This window comes from Sarcophilus harrisii, chromosome 4, assembly GCF_902635505.1.
Source record: "Sarcophilus harrisii chromosome 4, mSarHar1.11, whole genome shotgun sequence".
In the NCBI taxonomy this organism is placed as follows: Eukaryota; Metazoa; Chordata; class Mammalia; order Dasyuromorphia; family Dasyuridae; genus Sarcophilus; species Sarcophilus harrisii.
Genome location: NC_045429.1, coordinates 183323553 through 183339785, shown reverse-complemented (window position 1 = coordinate 183339785; position 16233 = coordinate 183323553). Strand labels below are relative to the sequence as shown.

The following is a 16233-nucleotide window of genomic DNA, read 5'->3' as shown; positions in this document are numbered from 1 at the left end:
TTTTTAATCATAAAAAATTAGACTGAGAATAAACAAAGCGAACATGTTAAATCTCATTTTCTTCAACTTCAAAACACGAATTATTGTTGAATTATATGATAGAATATGCAAAAATTTACTAAATAGGAAGCACTTCACAAATATCTCATTTGAAATATTGTGAGATAAGTTCTGATATTATCCCTATTCTACAGTTGAGGAAATTAAAACAGACTTTTAGTGGCTTGGTCAATATTAAACAGCTATTAAGTATCTGAGGTCATATTTAAACTCTGGTCTTCCTGCTAGATATAGTATTCTACTAGCTAGCTACACATGGATTTTTTCACCTCTAATATTTTAGAATTGAAAGTGGGCTTAAAGATCGTTAAGCTCAACATCCATTCTAAAATGAGGTTCTAGTCCTAGCTAGTAGCAAATTTTAACATTTAGTCCAACACCTTTATTTTATAGAGGAGGAGAATAAGGCTCAGAGTGGTAATGACTTTGTCATTTGGCATAAAGTCAAGTAAAGGTGATCTGGAGTTATTAGGTTTGCTGAGAGTGGGGGAAGGGAGGGGAAGCTGAGTAGCATAAGTATCGTATTCATCCACACTTTTGCAGAAGAAAAAATGATCTAGTTTCTTCAACTGAAATGTTTTTAATTTCTTAAAAACACAAAGTAAGTAGCCTGTAACTATCAAAGAAGATAAATAAGGAGATTGCTTCTATTCTCTTAGGTCCCTGTGATTTTAAATAACATTTAGTTGGGTTATCATATTAGAAAGGAAAACTTTAAAACTTCTGTAATAATTCACTTTCCCTATGTATAGATTACAAAAATTGGAAAATCCCCCTGCCCACTCATCATCCCCATATATAACCTCTCTTACTTTTCCTTGCCCAGAAGAAGAGAGTAAAACTCAACGGAAAAAAAAAAAAAAACAAGCAGAGGCAGTAGGTGTACCCTGCAGCTGTTTGTCTAGCAGTGGAGAGGAGAAAAACAAAAAAGAAAGGAGGCCCATGGAGAGGTTGAAGCTCGTGCTGGACTTGTTGATTAAATACTACCCTGTTTTTGGCTATAGTTTTTTTAGCCTGCTGACAGCTGCCTCAGAGTACATCTTCTCCAGTGTAGTATTCGAATGCCCCTGCAGCGCTACCTGGAACTTTCCCTATTCCCTCGTCTTTCTCCTGGTTCCAGCCCTGATTCTTTTCTTGCTGAGCTGCCTTTTGAGCACCCGGGCCAAGAGACTCATGACAGGTTGCTGTGCTACAGGCCAAGAGGATTACGAGAGCAGAGATGGACCGGGGCTGTGTGCTAGTATGGCAATGTGCTGTCACTTCATCTTGGCTGCTGCGGTGGCACCTATCACCTGGATCGCAGTGGCGCTACTCGGGGGAGGTTTCTATGAGTGCGCAGCCAGTGGCAGCACGTGGGCATCTCGGCTGTTGTGCCCTGATCAGGAAGCCAGTTGTTCTGAGCAGCTGCCACAGGTGCCGTGCCAGAATGAGAAGTCGGAGCAGGTCCAGGATCTTTTGAAGGAGCTCAAGGTACATTCCCAGGTAATGACTCTTCATAATAGCAGTTCAGTGAGAAGAAATGGAGAGTCACAGCAGTTAGGGTTGAGGACAGAGTTGGGGAAAGGCTAGAGAAAGAAGAGATAAACTAAGAGAAGAGAGAAGGAGGGGCCCTCAAACTTTTTAAATAGGGGGCCAGTTCACTGTCCCTCAGACTGTTGGAGAGCCAGATTATAGTAAAAACAAAAACTTTGTTTTGTGGGCCTTTAAGTAAAGAAACTTCATAGCCTGGATGAGGGGGATATATGTCCTCAGCTGCTGCATCTGGCCTGTGGGCCATAGTTTGAGGACCCCTGCTAGAGTTAGCACATGTGAATCTAACTTAGAAACGAGATCTTCCAAGTAGTCCAATTCCAATGTTATGACTTTCAGGAAGGCTGCCTGGTACATAGTGGGCTTATTAAATGTTTACAGAATGAAAAAATAATTCCTTTTTTCAGAAAGGCACCTTCCCAAGTTATGTTTTGTCTGCTCTCAAATGCATGTTTCATATATTCTTTTGTGACTTAGAGAAATTTGTGTTGTGTTTTATTCCCCTACTAAATTGTAAATTTCATGAGAGCATAAACTGTCTTTATACTTTTGCTTTTGATTCAGTAAGTCTGAATAAATAGTCTGTGAATAAGTGAATTTTAAGTTTTCTTGGGGATTGAGAATAGTTGTCTCTCATACCTAGAATCTTCCAACATAAAAGAAATGATTTTATTAAATGTCAGAAAGAACCATTTGAATGTTTTTCTATGATGGGCAACTTACCCTGTAATGTGAGACACATTAAATGTATATTTTCTGCTCATAAAAAAATCCAATTAATATTTATTAAATGTCTTCTAAGTGCCAGACACTATATTTAAACATGGAACACAAAAAGAGGCAAAAGACAATCCCTGCCCCAAAGGAGCTCACAATCTAACAGGGAAGATAATATGCAAACAACTATGGACAGAGCAAGCTATATGCAGGATAATTAGGAACTAATTAAAAGAGAAAAAACACTGGAATTAAAATAGGTTAGGGAAGGTTTCCTGTAGAAGGGGTATTTTGGTTGAGAGTTGAAAGAAGCTTCTCTTCAAGGGTATAGGGTTTGGGTTCTTTCTTGTGCCCTCATTTCTGAAAATATGAATGACTGGCTCCATAACTAACAGATGCTTGTTGTGAATACCACTCTCTAGATTCTACAATTTAATTTAAGCATAATTTCTTAAGTATTTGCCAAATGTTGAGCACTATTAAGTGTTATAAATAAACAAAAATTTATCATGCAGAGCTTATACAATCCAAGGGGAAAACAATATTTATACAAATATGTATTTGTGCAAAATAAATGCCAAACATTTGGGAATGGAGTGAATCCAAAAAGGTCTCTTGCAGAATATGGCACATGAGCTAAGCCTAGAATAGGGAATTAGGAATGGTTTTGTTGAATAGGTGATTTTTGAGTGAGGTTCTCAAGAGTTGGTAGAGATTCAATAGCCAGAGAGTCTAGAAGGCAAACTGAGGGAGAAAAACATTCTAAACATAGAGATGAGAGATAGAATATCCTGGATAGAGAATATTAATTTCTTCAGAAAAGCTAGAATGAAAATCTCATAGGCTGAATTCTGATGGTGTCCAAATTATATGCTCCAGCAGGAAGCTATCCCACCTGTATAAAATTCCTAAGACCTCCTTTGTATGAATTGTCTGCTGCAGTTAGTTGTTAGATGTGGTCAAAAGTCTCACCACACTCTCTGTGTTCAGAAAGTTTCTCTCTAGCATGAATTCTCCGTCCTTGTGGATAGTGAATTCATCAGAAGGGATTAGTTTTTTATTTTATTTTTTTATTAAATTGTAACCAAACTTATGTCATTTTGTCCTGTGTTCTGCAGATGGCAGGTTGGCTCCTCATAGGTCTTCTTATGATTATTTTCCTGATTTTCACATTCATCATCCGATGCCAATCTTCACTTACTATTTTTCACAATACGTTCAAGAAAGAATATTTTTAAAAGGAAGAAGAGATATTGAGAAATAAAGCTACGGAACGTGCTCGTCAGTTGGCAGAAGAGAATGTCAAATGTTTCTTTGATGGCTCCCAGCCAAAAGAGATCAAAATACCAAAGTCTGAAGAATGGCAGATTTCATCACAGCATATAGGCAATCCTGGACATCCATATTACAGTGTATTACACAAGTATGTTAACCAGCGGAAAGGTGACTGTAATACTTACCTGTAGAGGGGCAGAAGGTAAGACTCCATTCCAGGTTTTGAGTCTTACAGTGACTTGGCTCACCAAAATTCCATTATTGATATAGCAGAGACTACTTGTCAACATAATAAATTAATAATCTAGTGACTGAAGCATTATAGTAGAATTTTGTTAGGCTATAGGAATTTTAAAAGAGTGTACTTTGAATCAAACCTATGAGCATTTGAGGTGTGTGTGATATATATATATATATATATATATATATATATATATATATTTGTATCTCTGATCAGTAAACTTCAAAGAGTCCACAACCAGGACTCCTCCACCTGGCCTTGGTATGTTGTTACATCCTTCATCACCATAGGAGCTGGACTCCAACAGTGGTGGCTGAACTAGGGACGGGACATGAACAGATCTTCCGTGGAAGGGTGCCACTTAGACGCATGTGTGCAATTCAGGTAAGTGGGGAATTAAATAACAAAAAAATGAGGATAAAGTGGGGGGAAAAGGTGATCACCAACAGGCACTTTATCACTGGAAATAATTAGGCATTATAAATAGTTTATCACCAGGCTAACATAGGGGAAAGATATCAAATATAAAATATAAGATATCAAATATCATATAAGAATATATATAATAAAATAAAATTTATAAGATTGGTTATTGTCCAGCTGATATCAGTACAGTATACATATTGAATTTGGAATAAGGCAAAATCAATCAGATAGCAGGGACTGAGAATAGTATCTGAAAGTATTAATTAATTAAAAGGAAAAGGACTGGGAAATCTTCCAATTTTTGTATTCTCTATTTTGGTGTATTTCTCCAACCCCTGGAGGAAGACAGGAGAGCAGAGACTGTGAAATCTAAATGCTGGAAGAGGCAAAGTAGTAGCACTTTCTTCCCTCCCCCAGGCTTCCTATTTGAATCTCTCTCATAGACACAGACCCAAAGAAAAGTCAGGTTCTTATACCTAGGGAACTAATTTAGGAAACACTTTAAAAGAGCTAAAAAGAAAGAGAAAGAGCTATTCCTTTCAAAATACAAACAGTCTTTCTAGATCCTGATCTCTAGATCCAATTTAAATTAAAAGACCCTAGCCAGTTTATTATCCATAAAGGGAGGCAATTTAAAACTCCATTGAAACAACCTGCCTTTAAAAAAATGCTAATGCTAATTAAGGGGGCATTAGCTGTGGGAAAGTCAAAATACCTTACTTTCACCTTTCAAGGGACTGATTAAAAATCAGAAAAACTTAACATGAAATATATTTTCTTCCCAGTAGAGACCCACTTGAGTCTACTTCCTTCTGAAATGCTAGGTCTTATTTTAGGATGCAGGTTACAAACATTGCCTAGGTTTGAAGTTATTTTGAATTTTTAAGAAAAATATGTATTCTTTACTATACCATTTCGCATCATGGTAATTTTTCTTAAATATAGAGGAAGAAGAAAAAAATAGTACAGTATCATTAATACCTTACCAAAAAAAACAATAGGAACCACAAAAATAAAATGTTAAAATATGTATATAAAAATAAAAAAATTTGAAGTGGTGAAGGTTTTTCAGAGCACAGGAAAGGAGGTATTTTGGATGCAATCTATCATTGATTTTAGGCCAATTCTAAAATGGAAACTGGATAATAAAATGGAAACTAAATGGATAATTTGGTTACTCTAAATCATTATCAGGAATTAGTGACCAGGATGAGTCTAACATATGAAACAAGTTATACAGTCTTTTATATGTTTAAGTTTGGTAAACTTTTGGTGAACTTTGGTAAAAGAGATAATTAATCTAGCCTTAAGTTACAGTTAGTAGAATTTTGATATGGGAGATGAAACCTCTTGAGACAGCAACTGATAGATTATTTCTGATTTTTGAGTTTGATTGCCTGATCATTAAGACAGTAACCTACCACTTGAGAGAAATTTCATAAGCTACTCAGAGAAATGTGACCCTGAACAAATAAGAGTCTAATAGGATAAGAGTTGGGAGGTTTTGCTCAGTGAGAGCTTTCTGACTCAGTTTCCCAATACTGTTTCTTTGTTTCATACTTGATCATTCCTGAGTCTGATAAAGTAATACTATTAGAATTAGATAGCAATCTAAATTAAGGAACTTTTACTTTGTCATGTATGTGCTCTCAGGCTAAAGCCTAAAGAATCAGTTTTGATGGTATTATCATACCTCCATATTTTCCTTTCATGACAAATTCTTATGATAAGAGCAAATGGTCAACACAAATTTAAGTATATAATATCTTGTTGTTTTCAATATGAAATAATTTGATGAATGAGTATTTCACCTAATCATCCATTTGTTATAGATACATATAAAAGTTTGGTGAAATAAATTCTTTATATGTTTTCAAAATAATGTAAGAACAATTAATATGATTGTCCATAAGAATGAACTGTTATTTTATTGTTCATTTGAAAGTAAAACTGAAACATCTTTAAGACTGGTATATACTGGTATATCTTGTAATACAAATATATTTCATTACCTGAACATTGCTGCTCAATATACATTGATCTTTGTATACCTTATAAAAGTCCTTGTGGACTTGTCTTTTTAATCTCAGCTCATCCTAACCTGTATTTGTTAGAATTGTTTTATATTCTAGATTTTGGTCAGTTACAGCTGCATTGGCCAGTTTCAAGGAATTAAATCAACTTTTAAACACTTTATCAGCTCCAACTTGCCACCCCCTCCATAAAAAGATGGGACCCTGAAAGTGACTCAAATCTACGCCCTATCTCAGCAGGAAGCAGTTTCAGAGTATGAGATCATCTCCCTGGCACCCAGAGGACTTTAAGCCTTGGAAATGATTGGTGAATGGACCCCAAATTACCCAATCTCTGGATGAGTCTCCTGTTAGAATGTATTTGGGACTTAGAATGGCACAAATTTTCACATTTCAGATATGGGATTCCATGATGTTTTTCAAACCCCTCAGAGATATAGTGTTCAGCATATTTAAAAATAACCCCAGATATTTCTAATTGCAGATACCGTTTTGAAGAAAGGCACTAGAACCCAAATCATGAATGTGTTGAAGGATATATTGTAAAATGTTACAATTGTATTTTATTCCAATGTCTTACTTCTTTTCAAATGTTTGTCAAATTCCATACCTATGGTTGCTATTATGAAACATCCATCCTATGTGATAATGTCTAATAAGATTAATCACAATGGGTATAAATAGTAGGTAAACAGGTTTGAGATAACATCAAAGAAAATTAGAAAATAGTAGTAGAAGAGATTTGTGGAATTACTCACTGAGGGAATTCTAGCAGATATATCAACTATTACATTTGCTGTTTCAGCTACAGCTCTTACAAAAATTGTTCAAATTGCTCAATTTGCAGATAAATCAGCAAAAAGCATATCATAACCTTTTAGAACAAATTAATATAGATTATGAGTTAAAATAAGAATTAAACTTAGTGGAACAATCATTAATATAGTTAGAGAATTGTGAACAATTTGGAATTTTGATTACAGCTAACTTTTTAGCAAAAAACATGGCAAGAAGCAATGTCCATGGAATTGATCCTGATAGTGTAGTGTGAAGACTGAGTTAGCACCTTAAATACCTCAGAATCAGCCGGATTCAGGATAAGCAAAAGTCCTTGGTCTTTATTCTTGGTCTCTAAAGATAGAAATGAAGGGAATGGACGCACGATCTCCACGCCTTCTTTCTCTTCGTCCACCACCAAAGTGACTCTTACTCATCTTATTCTACCCCCCCCCCCAACCCCTCCCACAATTCTCTGTATACACCAAAAGATCGAAACAGCACAGAATAGTGGGAAGGGCCATTTTTCAAGCATATGCTAATAGAGTATTGTACAATCAGTAATAAGCCTTATGTGCTAGTTGTCCGACCCCAGTGCATCATCTCAGAATTTCAGCTCTTTACAATGTAGCTAACCAAATATTTGAGTGGTTAAAAAAGATAAGTCCTGTAAATAATCTGATCTCTATGCTTTGTATTTTGTGCCTCTCCCATATTTAATTTTGCTACTAATTGGCTTAGCCCCTTGTGCTGTCAAATATATTCTGCAATCATTCTTAACTATGAGTCCATAGACTTCATTTTTAATTTAAAAAGGGAAGAATTGTAGTGGGCCAGGAGGTAAGACTCCATTCCAGGTTTTGAATCTTACAGTAACTTGGCTCACCAAAAGTCCCTTATTGATATAGTAGAGATTGGTTGTCAATATAATAAATTAATAATCTAGTGACGGAAGCAAAATGCAAACTTACTTGAATTAAAAACTAAACCTTTGAATTTAGGATAGGAAAGAATTTCCACAAGGAGACTAAAGGTATTTGGGAGAAATATATATGAGATAATAGTATAATAAACTTTACTCTGATGCATATCTCAACTATTTATATCTCTGTCTAAGTAACCAAGATCTGGGGCTTAAGGGGTTTAATCATTTACATCATAGTAGAATTATGTTAGACTATAGGAATTTTAAAAGAGTGTACTTTGTATCAAATCTATGAGCATTTGAAGTATATATATTTGTGTCTCTGATCAATAAACTTAAAAGAGTCCACAACCAGTATTTCTCTGCCTGGCCCCAGTATGTTGTAACATCCTTCATCACTACAGGAGCTGGACTCCAACACTAAACCATGCAGTAAGGATGTTGTAAGTTTTGTTCTAAGTTTTGTGGATGCTCTTGATCTTGCCAATTCTTTTAATGTAATAATAAACATTATATGATAAAGCATACTGTGTATAGAGAAATATACCTACATATAAAAACTATTTCCTATTTCTATTTCCTTTTTTATAGATACTAACTTTGCTAAAAAAAAAAAAAAAAAAAGTTTGAATTTCTACCATAATTTGTCTTTTGGTGGTGATACCTTTGTTGTTTTATGAATCATAAAATATTAAAGTTGAAAGACACGTTAGAAGTTATTTACTCTTATCCCTTTATTTTATAGGTGATGAAATTCAGGGCCAGAGGTTTGAAATCTGACTCTAAAATTTACTAGCTCTGCTACTCTGGGCAAATTATTTAATTTCTCTTAAATATACTTTACTTGACTGTGAAATAAAGGAACTTCATTTGTGCTTATACAGGGTATTTAGGAAAGCATTTTGCATTCAATCAATTAAAATTTCTTAAACACCATGCAAGATAATTAGGAATACTAGAGTCTGAAAGACTCTTCTTTCTGGGTTCAAACCCCATCTCAAACATTTACTAGATGTGTTACCCTGGACAAGTCACTTAATCCTGTTTGCCTCAGTTCCTTCATATGTAAAATGAACTGGAGAAAGAAATGGCAAATAGTTCTAATTAATATCTTTGCTGATAAAATCTAAAATGTGATCAAGATAATTAGACACAACTGAAAATAACTGGGGAAAAAATTATGTGCCACAATCACAGTGCTAAAACACAAGGAATATCAAGAGAATATCCTTTTCCCCAAGGAGCTTGTATTCTAATGTAAATAACAATACATATAAGATATTTGTAGAATGAATGGCAGAGGAAACAGCTCTAGTAGCCAGGGAAAGACAGAGAAATGCCTCCTGCAAACCTGGGGTTTGAGGTGAGTTTATAGGAATCCAAGCAAATAAGAATCAGAAGTGAGGTGAAAGAATATTTTGCTCAAGTGCAGGTGCAACTGTGCCATACTCATACACACACACCCCAACTTCATAAACTGTAGTGATTCTAACCCAGTCAAAGGGAATAGCCAGCCAGTGCAAAAGGCAAGGAGATAGGAGATGGCAAGTAACCAGAGTTGCTGAAAGAAGGAATGGAGGATGAGTAAGGAATAAGATGATTAAAAGGGTAGGAAATGACTGGTTTATTAAGGAATTTAAATATCAAATTGTTGTTGTTGTTACTTAGTTATTTTAGCCATGTCTGACTCTTTATGATTCCCTTTGGAGATTTTCTTAGCAAAGATACTGGGTGATTTGCCATTTCCTTCTCTAGCTCATTTTATAGGTGAAGAAATCAAAGCAAATAGGATTAAGTGACTTGTCCAGAGTCACATAAAGTGTCTGAGGCTGGATTTGAACTCAGATTTTCCTGAGCTCTCTGGCAGTCTATTCATTGCACCAATTTCTGCCATAAATGCCAAAGATCAGCCTACATATTGATCCTGGAGATGATAAGTAGCCACTGTAGTGCATTGAGTTGCTGTGTGTGAGTGTTTGTGTGTGTGTGTGTGTGTGTGTGTGTGTGTGTGTGTGTGTGTGTATGTGTGTGTGTTGGTATTTATAAAGTCTTATAGAAATTGAAGTAAATAAGAATCAGAGATGAGATGAAAAAGTATTTTACCCAAGTGTAGGTGTGACTATGTCACACTCATGTACACATAATAACTTTAAAAACTCCAATAGCTCCATCCTAGACAGAGGGAATAGCTTTAAATACATTTATAAGACTTTCCAGGAAAATAACTTTAGTAGTTCCATGAAAAAAAGCATTGGAATAAGGAGATAAAAAATGGGAAAATCAATTAGGAAGATATCCCAATAGACCAGAGTAGTTAGGATGGTAGCTTTATGAGTGGACATATATGAAGATGTTGTGAAGTTAGAAATGACAAGATTTGACAATGAAGTGGATATGTAGAGTGAGTAAGAGGAGCTAAGGAAGACACTGAGGTTGCAAACTTGGTTTTTAGAAAGGGTGAATTTGAGGAGCTCACATTCTAACAAAGTAGACATGTAAATAACATTGTACAAACAAAATCTATACAGAATACATGGAAGATATTAGCAGCTGGGCTGGTAAAGAAAGGCTTCCTAATGAATGAAGTAATTGAGCTAAATCTTGAAGAAAGCCAAGAAAACCAAAAGATAGAGATAAAGGGGCAACGCAATCCAGATATGGAGGATAGTCAGTGCAAAGAAATGGAATCAAGGGAAAGAATGTTGTACCAAAAACAAACAAACAAATCAGAAAGTAGGTCTCCATAGTTGGATAGTACAATATGCAAAAAGATATGTAAGAAAACTGGAAAGAAATGAAGGTTTAGGTTTAGGTTAGGAGAGTTTTAAATACTAGATGATTTTATATTGGATCCTGAAGATAATAAGAGAGTTATGTAGAGCTCATTAAAGAAGGTGACATGGACAGACACTTTAGAAAAATGATCTCGGCAGTTGAGTATAGGCAGTTTGAAATGAGTCTTATAGGAATCCAAGGAAATAAAAATCACAGGTGAGGTAAAAGTATATTTTGCTTGAAGTGTAGTTGTAATTATGTCTTCAATTGGAGTGAGCAGAGAAGAGAGACAGGAAGATCAATTAGGAAGCCATTTCACTCATCCAGGTGAAAGAGGATGAGGGACCAAACTAAGATTTTGGCTATGTCAATATAGAGAAAGAGCTATATATGAAAATTGTTTTTAAGTTAGAAATGACAAATTTTGCCAAAGAATTGGATATGGGAAGTCAGTGAGAAATCAAGATTGACACCAAGATTCTGAGTTTGGTGAGTGGAAGGATGGCAGTACCTTCCACAGAAAATTCAGAAGAGAGGAGGCTTTGAAGGGAAAGTAATGAGTTCAGTTTCGGACTGATAGAACTTGAGATAGCAATGAAACATATAGTTTTTGATATCTAAGAATAGCTAGTGATTCCTGACTAATTTAAGAGAGAGGTTAGTGATGGATTATAGGTCTGGGAATTATCTGCATAGAGGTGACAATTGAATCTATGTGAAGTAATGAGTTCAACAGCAAAGTGGGATAGAGCAAAAAGAGATAAACTAAGACAGATCATTGAGGGATGCCCAAGGTCAATAGGAATGAGACAGTTGAAGAACCAGGAAAGAAAACTAAGAAGGACTAATCAGATAAATAAGAGTAGAGCTAGAAAAGAGCAATGTAACAGAAACTGAGAGGAGAGGATGTTCTTTTATTTTTTTTAATAACTTTTTATTTACCCATGCCAGGGTAATTTTTTACTACATTATTCCTTTGCACTCACTTCTGTTCCGATTTTTCCCCTCCCTCCTTCCACCCCCTCCCCCAGATGGCAAGCAGTTCTATACATGTTAAATAGGTTACAGTATAACCTAGATACGATATATGTGTGCAGAACTGAACAGTTCTCTTGTTGCACAGGGAGAATTGGATTCAGAAGGTATAAATAACCTGGGAAGAAAAACAAAAATGCAAGCAGTTTACATTCATTTCCCAGTGTTCTTCTTTGGAAGTAGCTGCTTCTGTCCATCCTTGATCAGTTGAAACTGAGTTAGATCTTCTCTTTGTTGAAGAAATCCACTTCCATCAGAATACATCCTCATACAGTATTGTTGTTGAGGTATACAATGATCTCTTGGTTCTGCTCAATTCACTTAGCATCAGTTCATGTAAGTCTCGCCAATCCTCTCTGTATTCATCCTGCTGGTCATTTCTTACAGAACAATAATACTCCATAACATTCATATACCACAATTTACTCAACCATTCTCCAATTGATGGGCATCCATTCATTTTACAGCTTCTAGCCACTACAAACAGGGCTGCCACAAACATTTTGGCACATACAGGTGAGGACGTTCTTAATCGGAAAATTTTCAAAAGCATCAAATGCTGCTGAGATCAAGAAGGATGAAAATCTGCAGGGAGTGGGGGGAGAGGGAGATGTCATTGGATTTGCAAATTAAGAGATAATTAGTAAATTTGGAAGACCAGTTTCAGTTGAATGATGAGTTTGGAAGCCAGATTACTGTGGGTTTAAAGACTGTGACAGAAAGGAAGAAGAGCCATCAAATGTAGATAGTTCAATCAAGGAATTCAATCTTACAGAAAAGGAGAGACACAGCATATGCTTGGGTTATGTGATGACATTTTAAGGATGGGATAGACATGGGCATGACAGTGGGAAAGGACCAATTGATAGGGAGATATTGAAAAGAGAAGGCAGAAGGATGATAGGAACAAAATGTTGGAGAATACATAGAGATGAGTTTGCTTAAGAAAACATGCAAGGAAACTGTGGAGGACAACTAAACAAGGAGAATGGCAACATATCTTCATGCAAAACCAAAATAAAGAAAAAGATTGTGAGAGATATCTGAGTGATATGAGATGAGGTGATAAGAAGGGAGTACTCTTGGTGAATTATCACACTTTAAAAAAATTAAATAGAAGGACAACCTAAGTGAAAGAATGAGAGGAAGGAGTTTTCTGAAAGGTGTGAGGAAAGGTTAGTTTTGGAACAGCCACTGTGATAAACTTATCATCAGCTCTAGTAGAGTGGAGTAGAAAATTGTTTAGGAAGTAAAATGATTGCAATGTAATTGTGAGGGTCAAAGTGAGGATAGATAATGAATTTTAGGAAATTTTCATGTTTTTTTTCAGCACCATTTGACAAAATATGAGTACAAACAAAATAAGCAGATGTTGAAAGAAATATAGAATTGGGGTTTGGCAAGATAGGAGCAGCACTTGGGTAAGGGCACAAGTAATTCAAAAGAAGAAGATAGTGTAGAGTTGAATTGTTCACCAAGGAGTGAAGATTTGAAAGGAAGAAGAGTATAGTCAATGCATGGGTGAAGTGCAGGTACAGCCAGAATTAGGAGTGAAGGCTTGGAGAACATGGTGAGAATTAAGAACTAGGTTATTGTGAGAATTAAAAACTAGATTAATGATTATAGGCATAGGAAAAGTTAGACTGATAAAGATTATGATGAGAGAAAAGAATTCTGAAGTTTGTAAATAAGGAAGTATTTTTGTTGTTGCTATTCTTCAGTCATGTCTACTCTTTGTGATCTATTTAAGATTTTTTTTTTTAATCAAAGATACTGTAGTAGTTTGCCATTTCCTTCTTCAGCTCATTTTACAGATGAGTAACTGAGGCAATCAGGTTATTTGCTCAGGTTCACATAGCTAGTAAGTGTCTGAAGTCAGATTTGAACTCAGGAAGATGACTTCCTAATTCAGGTACGGCACTCTATGCACTATGCCACCTAGTTGCCCAAGGAAGTATTTTAGACAATGGAAAAAACAAGGGAATGATCATTTGTGTATGTAAATGAAGTAGAATGAGTTAAGGTGAGTAGATTGAAGATGTGAAATTTAGGATTTGGGGGAAACTATCAGTCTTTTATTTCCCCTAGAATGAGGACAGAAATTAGATTCGTTTGCATTTTTCATTAATCCCCTTGAAATTCTTAATCTTTTGTTCTTCTAGATGAATTTTGTTATTATTTTTTCTAGCTCTGTAAAATAATTTCTTGGGAGTTTGATTGGTATGGGACTGAATAAGTAGACTAATTTAGGTAGAATTGTTATTTTTATTATATTAACTGGGTTACACATGAGTACTTGGTACTTTTCCAATTGATTAGATCTGACTTTATTTGTGTAGAAAGTGTTTTGTATTTGTATTCATGTAGTTCCTGATTTTGCCTTAGCAGTATACTCCCAAATATGTTGTAATATCTACAATTATTTTAAATGGAATTTTTCATTGTATATCTTTCTACTGGACTTTGTTTGTAATGGATAAAAATGATAATGATTTATGTGGATTTATTTTGTACCCTGCAACTTTGCTAAAATTGTGAATTGTTTCTAGTTGTTATTTTAATTTATTCTTTAGGATTCTCTAAGTATACCATTACATCATCTGCAAAGAGTGATAATTTGATTTCCTCATTACCTATTATAATTCTTTCAATTTCTTTTTCTTCTCTTATTGCTAAAGCTAAATTTGTAATACAATATTGAATAATTATGGTGATAGTAGGCAACCTTGTTCCATCTCTGACCTTATTGGGAATGGCTCTAGTTTATCCTTATTATATATAATGCTTGCTGATAGCTTTAAATAGATGCTACTGATCATTTTAAGGAAAACTCCTTTTATTACTATACTCTCTGGTATTTTAATCGGAATGGGTATTAGATTTTGTCAAATGCTTTTTCTGCATCTGTTGAGATAAGCATATGCTTTTTGTTAGTTTGGTTATTGTTATAGTCAATTATGCTAATAGTTTTCCTTATATTGAACCAGCCCTGGATTCCTGATATAAATCTTTCTTGGTCATGGTGTATTATCCTAGTGTTATCTCTTGGCTAATATTTTATTTAAGATTTTTGCATCAATATTTATTAGGTAAATTCGTCTATAATTTTCTTTTTCTGTTTTGACCCTACCTGGTTTAGGTATCAGCATCATATCTGTGTCATAAAAGGAATTTGGTAGTACTCCTTCTTTCCCTATTTTTCCAAGCAGTTGGCACAGTATTGGAATTGTTCTTTAAATGTTTGGTAGAATTCACATGAAAATCTATCTACGCCTGAAGATTTTTTCTTAGGGAGTTGATTAATAGCTTGTTCAATTTAGTTTTTCTAAAATGGACTATTAAAATTAATTATTTCCTCTTTTGTTAATCTGGGCAATCCATATTTTTGCAAATATTCATCCATTTCACTTAATTCATCAGGTTTACTGGCATACAGTGGGACAAAATCACTCCTAATTATTGCTCTAATTTCCTCTTCATTGATGGAAAGTTCATTTTTGAATCTAACAATTTGATTTTCTTCTTTCTTTTTTTAAATCAAATTAACTAAAGGTTTATTTTGTTGGTTTTTTCATAAAATTAATTCTTAGTTTTGTTTATTAGTTTGCTTACTTTCAATTTTATTAATCTCCCCCTTTTATTTTCAGAATTTCAAATTTGATATTTAACAGGTTTTTTAATGTGTTTTTTTTTTTTTCCTAGCTTTTTTAGTTGCATAGAGCGCAGGAATTAGAAAAAAAGAGAAAAACTGTGAATCAGCTGAGGAAAAGAAAGAATTGTGCAGATGTTGATAATTAAGGGTTGCTGGGATCTGGATTGAGTGATAAATTAGGACTAGAGATTACTGAGTGGCAATAATAATGGGAGAATCTGGAAGTGATATTGGGGTGCAAGACAATTTTGACTACTGAATCAGATGATATGAGAGAAAGTGTAATCAGTACTGGAAAGATTAACACTGGAAAAAGTGTTATTAGGAGAAACCAGATCTCAGCAGGAAAAGAGCTCACTGGGAGGCAGTACTATTTATTGAACTAGAGAAGGCCCTGAGGAGTAAGAGATAGAGGGAGTCTTGTCCTGAAACTGACCTGTCTGGGAGATTGAAAGTTAGTGAGTGTTGGTAGAATTATACTCAGAAACTTATGATCTTCCCCCTTTACTATCTGATAATTGATTTTGAGCTCATTTTCTTGCAAACTTCATTTTGACTGGAATTACAGTAAGTATTGATACTGGACAGACAACATGACATGAAACAAGATATATTTCCCTCAAGTATGAAATCTGTGATTTGGGGGGGAAAAGTGTTTTATTTGATAACTGGAGATTTCCATATTTGTTTTCAGTTTGAAAAAAGTTGTGTGACTAAAGAATAATCAGAATGGTTTGTTTTGGTGGGAATGAGGAAAAGAAAGAAAAATGAAACAAAAAACTAGCAG

At 34.8% G+C, this 16233-nt stretch overlaps 1 protein-coding gene across 1 annotated transcript; it reads left to right on the top strand.

Annotated features, from left to right (window-relative positions):
* The first annotated feature begins 1002 nt into the window (after positions 1–1002).
* Positions 1003–3840, top strand: LOC100930625 (calcium homeostasis modulator protein 6-like). The gene is given in 2 exon segments (XM_012549300.2): positions 1003–1542; positions 3426–3840. Coding segments are annotated over 2 exon segments (888 nt in total). The 3' UTR covers positions 3774–3840.
* The last annotated feature ends 12393 nt before the right edge of the window (positions 3841–16233 follow it).